The 16,057-nt window shown below is 38.0% G+C and overlaps 1 protein-coding gene across 3 annotated transcripts in view; it reads right to left on the bottom strand.

The window, feature by feature from the left end:
• Positions 1-16,057, bottom strand: part of SUCLG2 (succinate-CoA ligase GDP-forming subunit beta) — a 113,457-nt gene that overhangs the window by 52,328 nt on the left and 45,072 nt on the right. For all 3 annotated transcript variants that reach the window (XM_042014442.1, XM_042014424.1, XM_042014433.1), the window contains 5 exons: positions 10,944-11,043; positions 10,726-10,816; positions 4,527-4,679; positions 3,474-3,563; positions 940-1,036 (listed from right to left, as the gene is read on the bottom strand). In XM_042014442.1, coding sequence (XP_041870376.1) covers positions 940-1,036; positions 3,474-3,563; positions 4,527-4,679; positions 10,726-10,816; positions 10,944-11,043 — 531 coding nt within the window. The remainder of the gene's footprint in view (positions 1-939; positions 1,037-3,473; positions 3,564-4,526; positions 4,680-10,725; positions 10,817-10,943; positions 11,044-16,057) is intronic.

The following is a 16,057-nucleotide window of genomic DNA, read 5'->3' as shown; positions in this document are numbered from 1 at the left end:
AGCCATTCCAGAAGAGCTAACTTGGTAACTTATCCAAATCTTTATTTCCACAGTGCCACCTCACAGTACATCAGCAAGGATGCAAAGCGAGTACCACCACGGTTCTTTCCAGTCTTTAAGGACCACATTTGTTACTTACTGTCCTCTCCCTCACTTGCCTCTACTTGCACACCCAATTTCCCCTCTTGGTACCCAGCAATAAGCCTTCAGCACCTCAGTGAAATGAAACAATAAGGAGGTAACTGTGATCCCCATGGACCAGCCCTACTCTATTTCAATATCCCACAGGCATCTTTAGATCCTCCCCTCTTCACCTTCGTCTGAGTTACTTGGACAAAAATGACAAATAGAAGGAAAGGTTTCAGTCGGAAAACCAAATATTATAATGAGGTGAAAGCTGATTCAGCTCCTTATTTTTACCCTACACCTCCTCAGCCCTGTAGTCATGGTGCAGGTAGATCAATGGCTCTTCTTCTTCCCAAAGGATGTAGCCAAGTGTTCCAACTGAAATTTGTCCTGTGCTCTAGCAGGCTGCAGAGTCATGCACCTTAAAATTTAAATTACCCATATGAATGCAAACATAAAAGAACAAGTTTCTTTCCACACAATTTCAGTAATTCTAGCAGCGTTAACACACACACAAAACCAAACCCAAAAAACCCCATCAAAAAAAATTAAGAAAACCCCAACTTTATACAGAGCAGAAGAGCAGAAAATGTTGCTGTCTCTCACCAAGCAGAACATGTAGAAGCCAATACTTCCCGTATTTGGATGAAACAACAAAGATAAAATCTGCCATGGGAATATTTATGAATGTCACTTAAATTACATTACAAAATGAAATTAATACAAAGCTGCTGCTACATGCTTCTATGCAATTTAATTTATAGCTTGCATAAATAAAGAATTATAATGCATTCGTTTCCTTCAATTTCTTACCTTGCCCTTCTGGAGTTTCACCAAAGGGATTGACTTCAACCTGAGTGGCATCAATTTTCAAGAAAAGATTATACAGCTTCTTAATTTGATCTGCTGCCTAAATGTGATCAAATGATTTACAGTTACCACACAGAAAAATAGAAGTTCATGTTTTCAAGGCAAAGGTAAACCATTATCGATTATTTTTAATGTATTACATTGCACACCGGTCCTAGATAATTACTGCTTTTATTTCTGTTTTCTTAACCATACTCATGTAGTCTCTTACATTGCTATAATGCAGCATTATGGTACTGTGTAACATTTAGTAAATGTGCATTTAAATACTGCATAAACTGGAGATTTTCTACAAAATAGACAGTGCAACTACTATGACAAGTTTGATTTGGGAAGTGACTGTTAGGCACCAACACAATGAAGTATTCCCCGGTACGCCGAGATCTGAGCTGCCTTCACGTTCATCAGTCTAAAGGCAGAAACCACAAAGTAGTTTGTGCACTCTGGTGACTTTAGGAAAAATATCTATTTCTCCTTCCTACATCAGTATGAAATGTTTTCTTGAAGAACTGATGCCTGAAGCATGCTTATTTACTCATTACAAGATACTCTTGCTTGTTCCCCATTACTCCTCATCCTCTATCTCCATGCCCCGTTCCGTGGCCAAAAGTATCACCACTGACTACTAATTTCCAAGTCTTGTAATCTTTTAACATTCTTCCACTAATAGAATTACTTAAAAACAGCAACATGAACACGTGTAAAAAAAATCCCTTTGGTTCATTACACACTGTGAACCTATTAGCTGAAATAAGTTTGCAGATGAAGTGCACTAATAAAGAACCACTCAATTTTTTTCCTCTCATTACTGATCAGCTAACTGAAGTACACAACCCAAAAATATTTGGGACCTCTCCTGATAAGTAAAATGAATTAGACAAAAGAAAGCATAAGTCATGATATGCTTAGGTTAGTTATGCTTAAAGGTTAGTCATGCAAAAGAAAACATCACAACTGGAAAGACTCAACCCCAATCCCAGTTTTGCCCAGAGAGGCAGTGGAGTCCCCATCCCTGGAAGTGTTCAAGGCTAGGCTGGATGAGGCTTTGAGTGACCTGATCTAGTGGAAGGAGCCCCTGCCCATGGCAGGGTAGTTGAAATTGGATGGTCTTTAAGGTCCCTTCCAACCTAAACTGCTCTATGATTCTGTGATAAGATTCCTTAAAGAGCTATAGCTGGGAAGCAGCACACAGATTGCTTAGGAAGCCTTCCCTGCCCAAGAGCTATCAATTGAAGCATTCTCAGTGGGTTTGACTTAAAAGAATTATCAGTTGTAAATGTGCAGCAGCTTCCTTGGCACAAACACTCAGGTTGACAAACAACCCCAAGAGCACAGGGGTGAGGCTCTCAGCAGTGATACTGGGGAGGGAGCCCCACCATGAACCCAGCATTGACTCTGGGCCACCTGAAAAGCTGCTGTTGCCACAGTCCTCCGCTGCAACTGCACCAGAACACCAGAATCACTTCATTTTTATTAAGGGCTGCTCCATCTTTCAGCACCTGTCTGAATCAGGCAGCTTAATGTCAACATTTCTCTTCAAGGTCTACAAGTACTGAGCGTCTTCAAGGCAAAGCAGAAAATCCCATCCTAGAACTAGAGAACATATAAGTAAATACCAGGATTTGTCTATAAAAACTATGTCCTCATGCTTCAGTAAATTCCTTTTAGTTGACAGCACGAGAAAAGAAATGCATTCCTGCAGCATTATTTAAATGTGTTGTTTAAAAGTCCATACATATATTGCTGTTAATTTTCAAGTGCCAGAACTCTTCAAGGGTTGAAAGGTTCTACATAATCATTCCTCCTCATTAGCTATACAGCTAAATCTTCAAATGTATGTTAATCAACTTAATCATTATGCATTTGTTAATTGTATGTTAGGATAGAAAATAATTAAAACTGCTGAATAAAAAATAAATGAGTTCTACAAAAATGACAGTTTGATACTACAGAAAAACACCAGGCCAAAGTAGCTTAAATGAGCTCTCTTCTCTTCTCTGCAAAATGATTCATAAAGGCAAATACATATATTCAAAATATATATATGTGTAGAAAGAAATACTGAAAAGACAACAAGCTGGCAGCCCTTTGTTTTTGAGTTAAAGATTAAAAATTTTTAAAAGGTTTCAATCACAAATCCAGACACACTTTTATTTCTGCCTATATTAAAAGCCAATTTTCAAAACCAGCTCTACCCATACCATTCACAGAGCTCCAATGGAATTCCAATGAAAGCAAAGGAATCCCACATGGTGGAACAGCATGTTGCCATCGACTGCTTCAAAGACTAGGGACTGTCACTTTAAAACAATTAGGCTAAAGCCCAATGACAATTACATAGGTGCAATTTAGTATTTAGAATGTCAAAGTGATTCTGATGTAATGACAGTTGGCCTTTCCTGCCTGCTGGAAAATATTGAACATAGAGCTGGGCTAAAAAGTCTTCAGCCTAAATCAAGGGAGTAGAGCCAAGTTACCTGCTGCTGCAAAGGTCCTTGGAATCCCAAATTTTTTGCCATCTGCAACGCCTGATGATCCTTTATGCCTTCAAAAATATCTATTTCCTCCTGCAACAGTAACATGCATAAATATAACTGAATATTCAATCTGAATGGAGGTTTATAACTTCAAAAGGAAAACATTTAGCATACATGTGCAAATTAGTAATTAAAGCCTGGCTGTTTGCCAAGGCTCCCCCAGACTGAGGCTATAGCAGCTGCCTATAGGGGATGTTATAATTACCACACTGACTGTGAAACAGTCCTTCCAAAAAATATATAATTCTTCAGAGCTGCACGCTGACAAGACAATGTGACACCAGTTTTCACTTTTAATTACTGTACAGATGGCATTGACGAATATTTAGTCTAGTTAATTTTTATGACATATTTTGGAATATTTTCAAGCCAATGAGTGTCACTGCCCAGTAACACTGTGAAGTTTATATAATTTTAAAATGCACGTTAAATATTTTTACAACTTTTTGAATAATTATACTTGATTGTATCAATTATTTTCTCAGCTGAATAGCTTGTCTACTCATTATCTTGCCACAGTAACATAAAAAATACTTCAGTGTAGTCATCGTTAAGAAAGTAATTACAACAGTTGTATTTCAGATGGAAAAGTCTTGCAGGTACAAAAAAATAATTAACAACTCTGTAAAATAGAGAAAAATGGACACAGAAACAATAAGTATATTGGCACCAACCCACTTGTGAAAAAACCGTGTACCTTCCTGAAAGTGAAACTCACTCATAAAACATTTCAGATATGAAGTTTAACATATCACATAACAGCTAGATTTAAGATCTTTTTCTAAGTGAAAAATTCTAATAAAATCAGATGTTAAATATGCTTCATTTACTAGATGACAGGTCTGACCCTGTATTTGATGAAACACTATTTTTATGGTTCTTCCTGTCTCCTTTCTACATGGAAGAAGGGAAAAAGGGAGAAGAAAGGGGGAAAAAATATTCTTTTGGACAACTGACAAGGAAAATTTTCATTGTAAACCACTATTTCAATACCTTAAAGATAAGTTCTGGGCTAGTTACTGCAACTTCTTCTATGTCCACACCACCCTGAGGACTGCCAACCATGACAGGTCCATTGCAGGCTCTGTCCATCAGAATTGCAAAGTATGTTTCCCTGGAAATATCCAGTGCTTCTGCAACCATCACCTAAAAATGAATAGAGGGAAGAAAAGAAAATATCAGTGGTTCTGACTGGTCCTTCTACTTTGCCTTAAATGCAGCAGTTTGATACTTGCTATCCTGCAAAGAAACATTTGTTTCACTGCTCTTACTACAGTCCTACAATCCCGTGATGTTTTTCCCAAGAAATCTTCTCTCTCTAAGCAAGAGACTCCTCTAATGCTGCTCTTCTCACTGAGGCACGCAGCCAGCAATGTAAACCTGGACCACCTCATCGTTGGGGATTTTCCAACAGCTGCTGCTGCATCCATATTACCTTTTCATCCCAACAAGCACTTTAATGTGCCCCCAGAAAGACGTGAGTCACAAAGGACGCGGTTTGCAGATCACACAGATACAAGGACGGGCACGTTGGCTTTCAGATGCATCTCACCAGCAGTGCTGTTCCTCACCAGCAAACCTCAGGCTTAAATTCCCTCCCTTATTCTGACCAAAGGCCACCCAGCCCTTGTAATCTCTGCACTAAATTCCTGCCCCGCCCAAGTATTTCCTAAGAAAATGGGTTTACTGATAATTCTGCCATCCAGCATTTTACTTTCAGTTTAGAGAGTCAAACAGGTGTGTGTCCTTCAGATGCTGGCACAATCTAGAAACACAGACATCTATTTTTCCACAGAGGTACTACTTTCTAGTTATTACTCTAAGCTACAGAGCCATTTGGTACCAGTATCTGACAGACACCACAGCACAAAACAGAAAGGAGATTCAAATCCCACATTTGGAATCTATGAGTACCACATTAAAAGGGACAGAAATTGGCCCATACCAAGTCCTTGCTACGATTTTTTTCCCTCCTCCCAAAAACAACACAAAGTCCTTTCCAATTTAGCATTACAATAACTGTACCTTCCTCTTCACCTGAACTGTTTTTGCAGTAATTTAACAACAGCTATTGAAGCAATTTCAGAGACTGAGTAGTTCTACACTTGCAAAGGACTCACAAAACTGTTCTGATATATGAATACTAAATTTCCCCAAATATTCTTAATTTTAGGAAAAAATCTGCATATGATCATTAACAATTGTTGCCTGTGATCATAACAGATGCCATAATCTAAGGTGCAAAGACTGTAGTTCTGCTCTGCACGACAGTTTTGCTTTTCAATCTGAAAGTGAAGCAGCCACCTCTACAATTTAATTAGCACTACATTCTTCCTTAAGAGAGCTACTACTTCCCAACTTTCAATGGAAGTGGTAGAAATCAGGAAAATCACTTCCCAAATATGAATATAATTAAGAAGGATTAAGTAGCAACATCTTTCTAACACGGTCTGTTTATGAAGTGACAGTTTTGAACAATGATTGCAGACAAAGATCATTGCTGAATGTACCACAAGGAGAAATGAATTCTCTCAGTCAGCAGATCCAAGAGGCATTTTTATACCTGCAGCCTTAAAACTCTGCCTACCCAGCACAAGGTGCTCCATCAAATGAGTATTTCTGGGGTTTTCATAGTTCAAGGACTATAAACAAGAAAGATGCACTATACTTTCACCCAAGTCGCTTTTTTGACATTCTATTCCAGAGTACATAAAAAAGAATGTAGGGACTTTCTGCCAGGCAGTATGTATTAGAGAAGAGGAGAAAAAAGTGTAAGAAACAAGGAATCAAATAAAGCCCTCAGTGCTCAGAATTGAAGGAAAGATGAAATTTATTTATGGTCATTTTGACTTGGAAGAAATTTGCTTTATAGTAATTTTGTTTCCTTCTACTTTTACCTTGCTTTATTCATACAACATAAGAGGATGTAAAGGAATAGTTCAAATAAGTGACTGTTCAAAAAGGAAAGTAAAGAAAGCCAGGGTGAAGGAGAGAACCAAGAATGCAAAAAACTACTGCACTACTTAAAAGCATCTGCCTATTTTAGTTTACTACAGAGGGACGCTAAAAGACAACTTCAGAGACATAGCTTGGCTACGTGCCAAGATTTGTCAAATTAACGAGCAAGGGTAGGGAAAGCATCCTTGATTTGCTACTATTTTTACCTGCGTCCAAGTTTTCACCTTCTTACATATCCTGCATCAATGTATCTGAAAAATGTGAGTCAGTTACTTTAGACACAGGTCATATACAACCAACTGATCCTGCTGGATCTTGTCAGAACTGTTCAGACAGTTTGTGGGAGCTTAGGGTGAGGGCCAGACTTAGGAGGGGAATACATTCAACAAGTTTTGAGGAATACATTTGCAGGCACAGCAGGTGGAACTAACATTATTAAATCAGGTACCTTCAACTGCAACTTCCAACTGGAGTGATTGTCCTCACTGTTGCTAATTAACAATGTCAACATCATCAGATACTTCTCTGTCTTAATTCACAAAACTACTGAGAGTCTACTTTGCAATACGCAACCTTAGAACAAAAATTGTCAGACTTTGAAATATCTCTAATTTCTCCCAACAAAGTAACTTGTCCTCACCATCCTCCCTGTTTGAAGCAGAGCAAAGCCAGGGAAGTTGGTGTTCAAGGTCTTTAAACATTATTTGTTTAAGTCTACCTATCACTCGCATGACAGAACTAATGCAAACACACTGATGAACAGTTAAGAATAGTGAAATTGAATCTAGAGACTGTTGACTCTTCTCACATTTTGTCTGTTTTGCTTTTGATAAGAATATGACGCATCATTATCTGTTTACCATATCATATCTATATTTAAAATGTCCTGGGGAAAAATCAGTTTTCATTAAAACTTCCTGACAACCTCAAGCTTTCCTTCTTTGCAACAAATTGCTACCTAAAAGTTTAAGTCACACATCTAATTTCATGAGGGTAACTGTAACAGCTTTTTTTAAACAGAATCAAATATGCAAAATGTTCATTCTGTTATTGCTTGGAGAGAAAACACAGGTAGCGAATTCTCAGGTTGTCATGATAAGAGAAGACTGTCATCACAGATAGCCAGGCTCTCCAAATTCCAAACTGCCATAAGAGGATTTTATGTAAACTCACAAAACAGGTTCCAAGTTATGAGGGAATTGGAGATTGCTATTTATTTGAGAAACATCAATCTGAAGAAGCACAAACACACTTTAAATTCTGTAGCAGGTGCACAAGCTGAGAAAGAAAGCTGAAACCACCATTTTCTGTTTCATAATTATTCTAATTGTAGAAAATCTCTACCTTTTATACCTTCCTTACAAATATATCTAAAAGGTACATGACTTCCACTCCCTGACTTGACACTAGCTCATTGATTGCCTCACAGAAAGCGACATAATAACTATTTTCCTTCTGAAAAATGCTTATTACTTAAATTTTTTAAAACATAGGAGTATTTTAAACTACTCAAACTTTCTAGAACACTGAAAAGTTTAAAAAGCACAAACCCTAAAAACATGCCTTTTCTTTTCTTCCTGAGATGCAATTTTCCTTAAGTACATGTAGACACACAAACTCTTCCATACATGCAGAGAAAGCACATGCCTTGAAATAGAACAAAAATGCCAGCGATTTGTTCTCATCTTTCCCACTGCCCTTAGCAAGCCCAAAGAGCCTGCCTGGCATTTTCAGTACACTAAGTTCCTGCTGCATTAAATGGTATCTCAGACATAGCTAAATTTATATGTTAACAATATTACTGTAGTTTGCCCCTTGATTAAAATGTCAGTATTTGATTTTGTAATCCTGACACTACAAACCCAAGTGCTTCAGCTCCTCTAACTACCTTAAAGATCCCAACATGAGCTAACTTTGTAAACAAGAAATGCTTTTAAAAAAGACATAATTTTGCTGGGAAATAGTTTTTTGATGACCTAGTGCATAATTTTAAATATGCTTTCTTCACTATCTAATAAGCATAACATTGTGCAAACTGCTACAAAATGAATTAAAGCAGGGTGTATGCTCTTACCATTAATTAGTAAGAATCAAGATCTCAATTCCAAAACTATAAAACATACTAGTTCAAAGCCAACATACTTTTAAAAGCCAACTCTATAATCAGAATGAAAGTCTATGACAGCAGATGATCAGCTTCAACCAGCGAAAAGCATCACATTGGTTTATCATGGATCAACATTAAAATACTTGCAAACCATCTCCTGAAGGGTTTCCCTGGAACCCTATAGCAAAGGAAGAATACCCAGTCTCTCAAGGCTGTACATAATCCTGTACCACCAAAATAAATATCTGAAGTTCAGTAGTGCAAACTTCACCTTAAACTTCACCTATGCCCCTGCTGCTTAGTCCTGCCTACTGTTCATTCATACAAACAACATGTGGAGGGGGAAGAAAGGAACCACAAGTTAAATATTCTATATCTACACTGTACATGGCACAAAAGTCATCCTAATATAAATCCTTTGAATAATCCACGTGAAAAACCCCCAACACCCACGCCCTTCTTCCATTTCTATCAATTTCAAAGAAAGTTAGAAGCTTCTTTTTCAGAACTGAATCTGTCAATGATGAACAGGATTGCAATCTGACAAAAGAGCAGAATCTGTGTATGGATGTATTCAAGGCAGGCCAACTAGGGCAAAAGAATAAAAACAAAGAACTTATAAAAGAAAGCTAAAATACTAATTTTCCCAAGCAGACTGCCTTAATATGGAAAAGGGATATCCTGTCTTATATCCTTAGTATTATCAGGATCTCCGACAGACATGCCTTAATGCTAATACTGTTTCTCCTATTTCAATATATAGTATTTCTTTTTAACAACGACTCTGAGGAGTGATGGTAATCTGTTCTCCTTGCTCCCCAGGAGAAGAACTGCCTGAACACCTTCCTCCAGCCCTCATTAGACAGGATCTTTCCAGACAGGTGTTCCTTCCCCTTCTATGCTAATACACCAAGCTGTTCACAGGATATTAAATGTGAACTGCAGTTCCTTCAGCCCATGCCAAATTATTTCCTGGCATCAGATACAGTGTGGCTCTTGCCTACTTACCTGTATAAGGATTCTTGCTCAGTAAAACAAAGCAAGAGATAAAAACAGATACAGCAGATAGGCAATTGCCAGGATTTCCTGACTCACAGAATTTTACTAATTTGAAGGAGAATCTTGCTGAATCTTTACTTCTCTTATTTAGGCCAATACAGAGCAACCCATTTATGCTGAAGCGAATATTGGTGCCTTACAGAAAGCACCATCACTGGAAAATGAACTCCCATGTGCTACCTCAATCACTACCATGAACATATTTTGGTCTGTATCTGCAATAAGTAGGAAGAATCTCCTGTTCAGACACTTTTTTTTCAATTGAGATCATTCTCATGCAAACCTTTCAATACTTAAAGGGGGCTTAAAGATGGGGACAAACTTAAATACTTAAAGATGGGGACAAACTTTTTAGTAGAGCCTGTTGTAATAGGTCAAGGTGGTTCTAAACTAAAGAAGATGGATTTCGACTACAAATAAGAAAGACATTTTTTACAGTGAGGGTGGTGAGGCACTGGCACAGGTTGCCCAGAGAGGTGGTGGATGCCCCATCCCTGGAAACATTCAAGGCCAGCTTGGATGGGGCTCTGAACAGCCTGATCTGGTTGAAGATGCCCCTGCTCATTGCAGGGGGTTGGACTGAAGGAATTTTAAAGACCCCTTTCAACTCAAATCATTCTGTGATTCATCTGTTGCTTTATTAAGACTTGCCCAGACCTGAGGGTGACTGAAATACAGATAATATTATTACTACAGGTAATCATGTATCTACTATTTCTGTAAGCAAAATGTTAATGAGCATGTACAGCTAATGCAATGTGAACTTATATCACCATTTAGTATGCATTTGATGGAAGATGAGCCTACGACAAAGGATTCCTTTCAATATACATGGTAGAAATCAATTTATTTTTCCATCAGTGGGTATGCCAAAATTGATGAACAAAATACATACACAAACAGAAAAAAGAAGTAACATTTTCCTTTTCTTTTTTTTTTCATCAATTAGATGCAATCAATCCGGAATTGGAGAAGGATTCAAAAAAAATCTACGTCATTCATCCCAGCTTATTAATGCAAAATTGCAGCTGAAAACAGTTTTCAACTTTTAAGAGGCTAAAATCTTACCTTTTTAACTGTCACACCATCCTTTGGAGTTTGCTTGGTTGACAGATTGTACCCAATCATCTGTTTAGCAAGCTGTTCAACAGTCTTAGGGCTACAAACAAAGAAAAAATGTTAGTTTATTGACAGATATTAAAATAAACAGTCCATAGCTATTGTAAATAGCCTAAATATTATACAAGGAGCAATTTATTTATGTTTCTTTAATTTAAAGTACTTACTCTTTAGTTAGATGAACTCCTCCTTTCAATCCACTATTGAAAATACCTTTCCCTCTCCCTCCAGCCAGAATCTGTGCCTTCAGAACAATTTCCTTTGCCTCTGTAAAAGAAAAGCACGTTGCAGTTCTGTAGTTTATCAATTATTGAGCTTGTTAGTATGAGATTAAAAAGCATTTCCAGGTTGGACTCTTTTAAAACAACAAGAAGTTGTTCATTACTAGTGAGAAATGAAACAAAAGTAAATTCATCACTTCTATAAAGCAACCATGTTAAAAAAGAATTGCTCAAGGAAGTTAAGGGATGAATATACACAGCTTATTAGATGGATAAATATGTCGTTGCAGAGATCAGAACCATGCTGTTAAAGCTACACAGCCTGCACAACAAACCACACAACCAGCACAGCTCCATGGCTGACACACTAGCATGGTTTTTAAACATATTTTGTCTTGAACACACCACAAAACAGTGCTCATCAAGGGAAATAAATTTGATTCTTTGCTCTGAACGCATGGAAGGAAATGTATGGGTGTGGTTCTTAAAGCAGAAATCCCTATTTCCAAAGGGCAGGTGAGAGCAGAGCAAGGGCAGAAGCTGTGAAAACATTTCATCTGTGAGGCATCACTTGGATCTTTGGCAATTTGAGTGTAACAGTCTCTTAGTAACAGGAAAGTGCAGCAAGACAGTGACAAAAGCAATTGCACCATGTCCTACATTCCAAACAAAAGCAATCCCGACATCCTTACAGAGTCAAACACGGGGGAAACGGCGAAGAGGAAACAACCAACCAAACCAAACCATCACTCATGATCTCTGCAGCTCTGGATCACAGCGACTCCTTGAGCCATGAACGCCTCTCAGGTGCCTTTCAGATGTTTATTATCACCAACTACTGTCACTTTGCACATTTATCGTAATAGTGCTGGGTGCTCTGCAAAGTCTGACATCCTAATATTAACAGATCATTAGGTGTGCCTAGAAAAGGCTCATTGTTACCCTCTCCTGCAGTCTGTGGAAATCTCTTGATTTCAGTGGTGTTTGGATTACATCACACCTCAAACCATAATATTTTATCTAAGTATCAAGAAAACATAAGAATTTGTTGTTAAATTGACAAATTTACTGTTTAATTGGCACAGAGGATACAGATACTTTCATTCAAACACACACAGACTTTCTAGGCTGTAAAAACATTTTACAGATTATTAAATACAGGTTTAGAGGTGCAGCAATTTTTGGTGCAGACAAGCTCTGACACAGCATCATTTCAAATGCTTGTATAATAAATTTCAGCAGCTACAAAAAGAAACTGAACCTTAGAACAGAATAAATAATATGAAACAAATATTCTATTTAAGACAGGTATTGTACTTTAACACAGCAGTAATAATAGTAGTAGTAGTACTACTAATAGTAGTTACTATTTCTATTATTACTGTTAATTATTTTTCAAATAGATACTGTACTAAGAGATGCTTAATTTCCAAGCTTCTTGAGGGTAAAATATCTCCATATGTTTATCCATTCAGTAACATTTGACATATATCACTCTGGACCTTAAAAGCATTCTCCTTGAAAATATTTAATGCATTTCAATATATTCATGTTCTGGGCTCCCTATTACTCATGCCACTGCAGGGCAGATAACAAGGAAATTTAAATGCAACAAAAAGTTTTATATCAAATGTTTCCTAAGCACACAAATTAAGATGAATTAAAACTATAAATCACTTTTCAACCTGCAGAAGCAAACTCTAAAAATCAAAGTAGCTGCTGTGATAAAGAATCTAATATGGTATTGTTAATAGATGCTGTAAGCATTTAATTAAATCAATTTGAGCTTCCAACCATCCCAACAATGTGAGCTTTGATTATCAGTGATGAGTGGTATCAGTTCTGGGAGTGATCATCACCCTCATTCCCAACCACCACATTGGTTCCATGAGCACCAATTATCTCCACTAGGCTTCAACAAATGAAGTTAGAGAAAGGAATTAATGTGTACATTTTTATAATCCACTAGAGGACCATCAAGGGAATACAGTAACTTCAGAAAAACAACTATCAAACCCATAAACAAACAGACACGAAAGTGAGCACAGCCACGTAAAGATTAGACCTGAAGAACTAATCAGTGCAGCAGCTCAGCAGAGCACAGTAGAAGGTTCTTCATGCCCTGAAGGAAACCAACAGGAAGCAATTTAATTCCATAATTATTTGCCCAAACTCTGTAAAATGAAATAAACCATCCAGATCTCATTTTACAGTAACTAGGCTTGATCATTCAGTACTTACCAAGTTGATTCACTACTTAATGTCACCATCTTATTTAAAGAGTTGATTTCTAGAAATGCTCACACAAAATTTTTATGTTTGTTCCTGCCTGAATTCCCAAATTATGTTATGAAAGATCATGCCAAAACAAAAATGTGGGATTATCTAGAATATCTGAAGTAATTCACCTTCACTTGTAGGTTTAAGGAAAAAAAAAAATAAAAAAGGTACCCAAAGTCAGTATTAAATCCATTAAAACCAGAAAGGTGTAACTAATTTCTATTAATACCATTCTAAACTGTTCTAGTAACACTGGAAGAATGTTTAAGCAGGACTGTGCAGTTACACATAAAGGATTTGAGGAGAACCTATCACAAGCAACATGTCTTTACATCACCATAAAGTACAGTGCCACATTTTAAACAGCATTAAGGCTTCAACCAACTTCTGTGTATGGCCATTGACTGACCAGCCTTGTGTAAATTAAAACACAAACACAAAAACCCCAAAGAAAACCAAACAACACACCAGCCCGCTTCTTAAGTGTGCATATGTGGATTTTTAGTCACAGATTTATAATTTTCTTTACCGTGACAAAAAATACAAAAACACAACAGCTTTTAAGTGTCACTAATTTAGCAACAAATAGCTGCAAACTGCTCCATGCAGATTAATGACGCATTGCTGGTAGCAGCATGTGTTCTTAACTAATTATAACCCGAATACATTAATATCTCAGACTGAGCAGCTCTCACATTTGCCTTTTTTACACTAACCTATAGAGAAAGAGAGAGGTGCAGGTGTGGTGTTAAGGATATGGTTAAGTGGTGGACCTGGCAGTATTAGGTTAAATGGCTGGACTTGGTGATCTTAGAGGTCTTTTCGAAGCAAAGTGATTCCATGATTTCTAAAGAATCCTTTAAAAAATGGAACCAAAATACAGCTGGTCCCTAAGTCAGATGCCAATAAATAAGCAAGACCTTTATTCCTCCAAAGAATAGTCAGAATTCAAAATTTCAGAACTGTGGCTGACTCTACATTTCTAAAAAACTTTAACCACATAGGAAAAAATATTTTCTATAATAAATTCAGATGTTTCAGCAGGGCAGAATAGAACACTGAGGGACAAACAGCCTCTACATTGCATCCAACAAGACCTCTCCTTCCCTCAGTCAGCGCTGTGAATACAAACAGCAGTGATACTTCTTGCAATTGGAATAAGCTCAGTGCTATAATGAAAGCCTATTTAAAACCAATAAAATCAGTCCTGCTTTTGGGAGCTATGATTACTCTGGTCCACTGGTACTGCTTGCAGCAAAAATGAACAGCTTGTTCTCAGCCCACTGCTGTGCATATTTAACTACTGAATTCTTGATCGTGAAACAATATACTGAGAAGCAGAGTTCTGCTGGTTATATGCTATGCTAATTTATTACCTGTGAACAACTTTCCATTATTATTGATACGACTGTGTGGCTGCAAATTAGGCATGTTAACAATTACATTAAAATGTGCTGTAGCTTATCAAAAATAAACTGCTGTAAAGAACACACGATGTAGGACTGCACAGGAACAGGTCTCACACACTCCCTGTTTATGAACAAAAGGCTTTCTACCAGAGAGAACTCAGGACTACTTTGACAAGACCTCCCACACCACAGAATTATAGCTTGGGACAAAGGGAGGAGGTCTCACATGAATTCCCAATCAAACTTCTGTCTCACCATGTGACTTTCAGTGGTCTGGCCTCTCTGTTTGCAGGGGCTCTGTGTAGATGAATTACTGCCTGCACCTTCTTAAAAATGCAGAACTCATTTCACTACTACATTAGTGTATTTTTACCCCAGTGCAAGTCAACTGAGCACAGAAGGGTTCACTGCAAGCCCCTGACTGCAGTGTAAGTACTGCACCAGAAGCAAAGTGTCCCTGGAACATGCCCTGATCTCTCTTGGAATGAGCTTAGCACACATTGCAAAGTAGATGAGGGCAACCCACTGTCACGGGAGCCACACAATGAAAGCAAATTGAAGACATGCCAAATCAAGGTTTTACAGAAGCCCTGTCTCCTTACTGACCCAAACACTGAGTATATAAACACACAAGAGCTGTGTCCACAAAGGCAGCTGGGTGCCAGGACGCACAGAAGGACCCCAGCCCACAGTGGCCAGGCAGAGGGTCACCGGTTTCAAGAACTTTGATGGTCACCCTTCTTTAGGTAAAATAATTAGGTTGTGCTTGATGAGCAGAACTCCTGGAGTGCTTCCTCCTCCCTGAATCCCAAAAGAGCCAGATGAGGTACAGGAATCTGCAACCAGCTCCAAACTCTCCACCCCACAAAGAGGCAGAGGGCAACCTAAACATGTATTTACCTGGTAAAACTGCTCTGAGGAAAACAAATCACTTCTTTCTTTGGACATGTGCAACTTCAAACTTCGCTTTGGCCAGTCAGGCTTTAGTCCACATTTCTCTCATGGTTGTCTAGAATATGACTGCATGAAGGATGGGCTGGAACTCTCACTGGATGACCAATTCCATCCCCCAAGCATTTATGCTGAACACTGATTTCCTAAAACCAGAAGTAAATTCAGTGCTTCCTTTCCATAAGCAAGGGGTTTTCCCCCACCCTGCTTCATAGTTTTGCTCTCATAACATGACATTTGAAGAAAACAAGGCAGACATTACAGACGTTTTCTGACAGCAATTATGCCTTATTTTGGATAGCACAAGAACTATCAGGATACCAACAAACCCCAGAACACCTACATGCCATTCCTACTTGTCTCCTCACCAGTGTTGATGCAAACCCACAAATGCTCAAGTGTCCTGTAAGGGCTCTAAAT

This window comes from Corvus kubaryi, unplaced genomic scaffold (genome assembly GCF_017639235.1).
Source record: "Corvus kubaryi isolate FWS band 111438036 unplaced genomic scaffold, C.kubaryi_AGA036_p1.0 136, whole genome shotgun sequence".
Classification (NCBI taxonomy): Eukaryota; Metazoa; Chordata; class Aves; order Passeriformes; family Corvidae; genus Corvus; species Corvus kubaryi.
The sequence above is the reverse complement of the archived record's forward strand: the minus strand, read 5'-3'. Positions and strand labels throughout refer to the sequence as shown.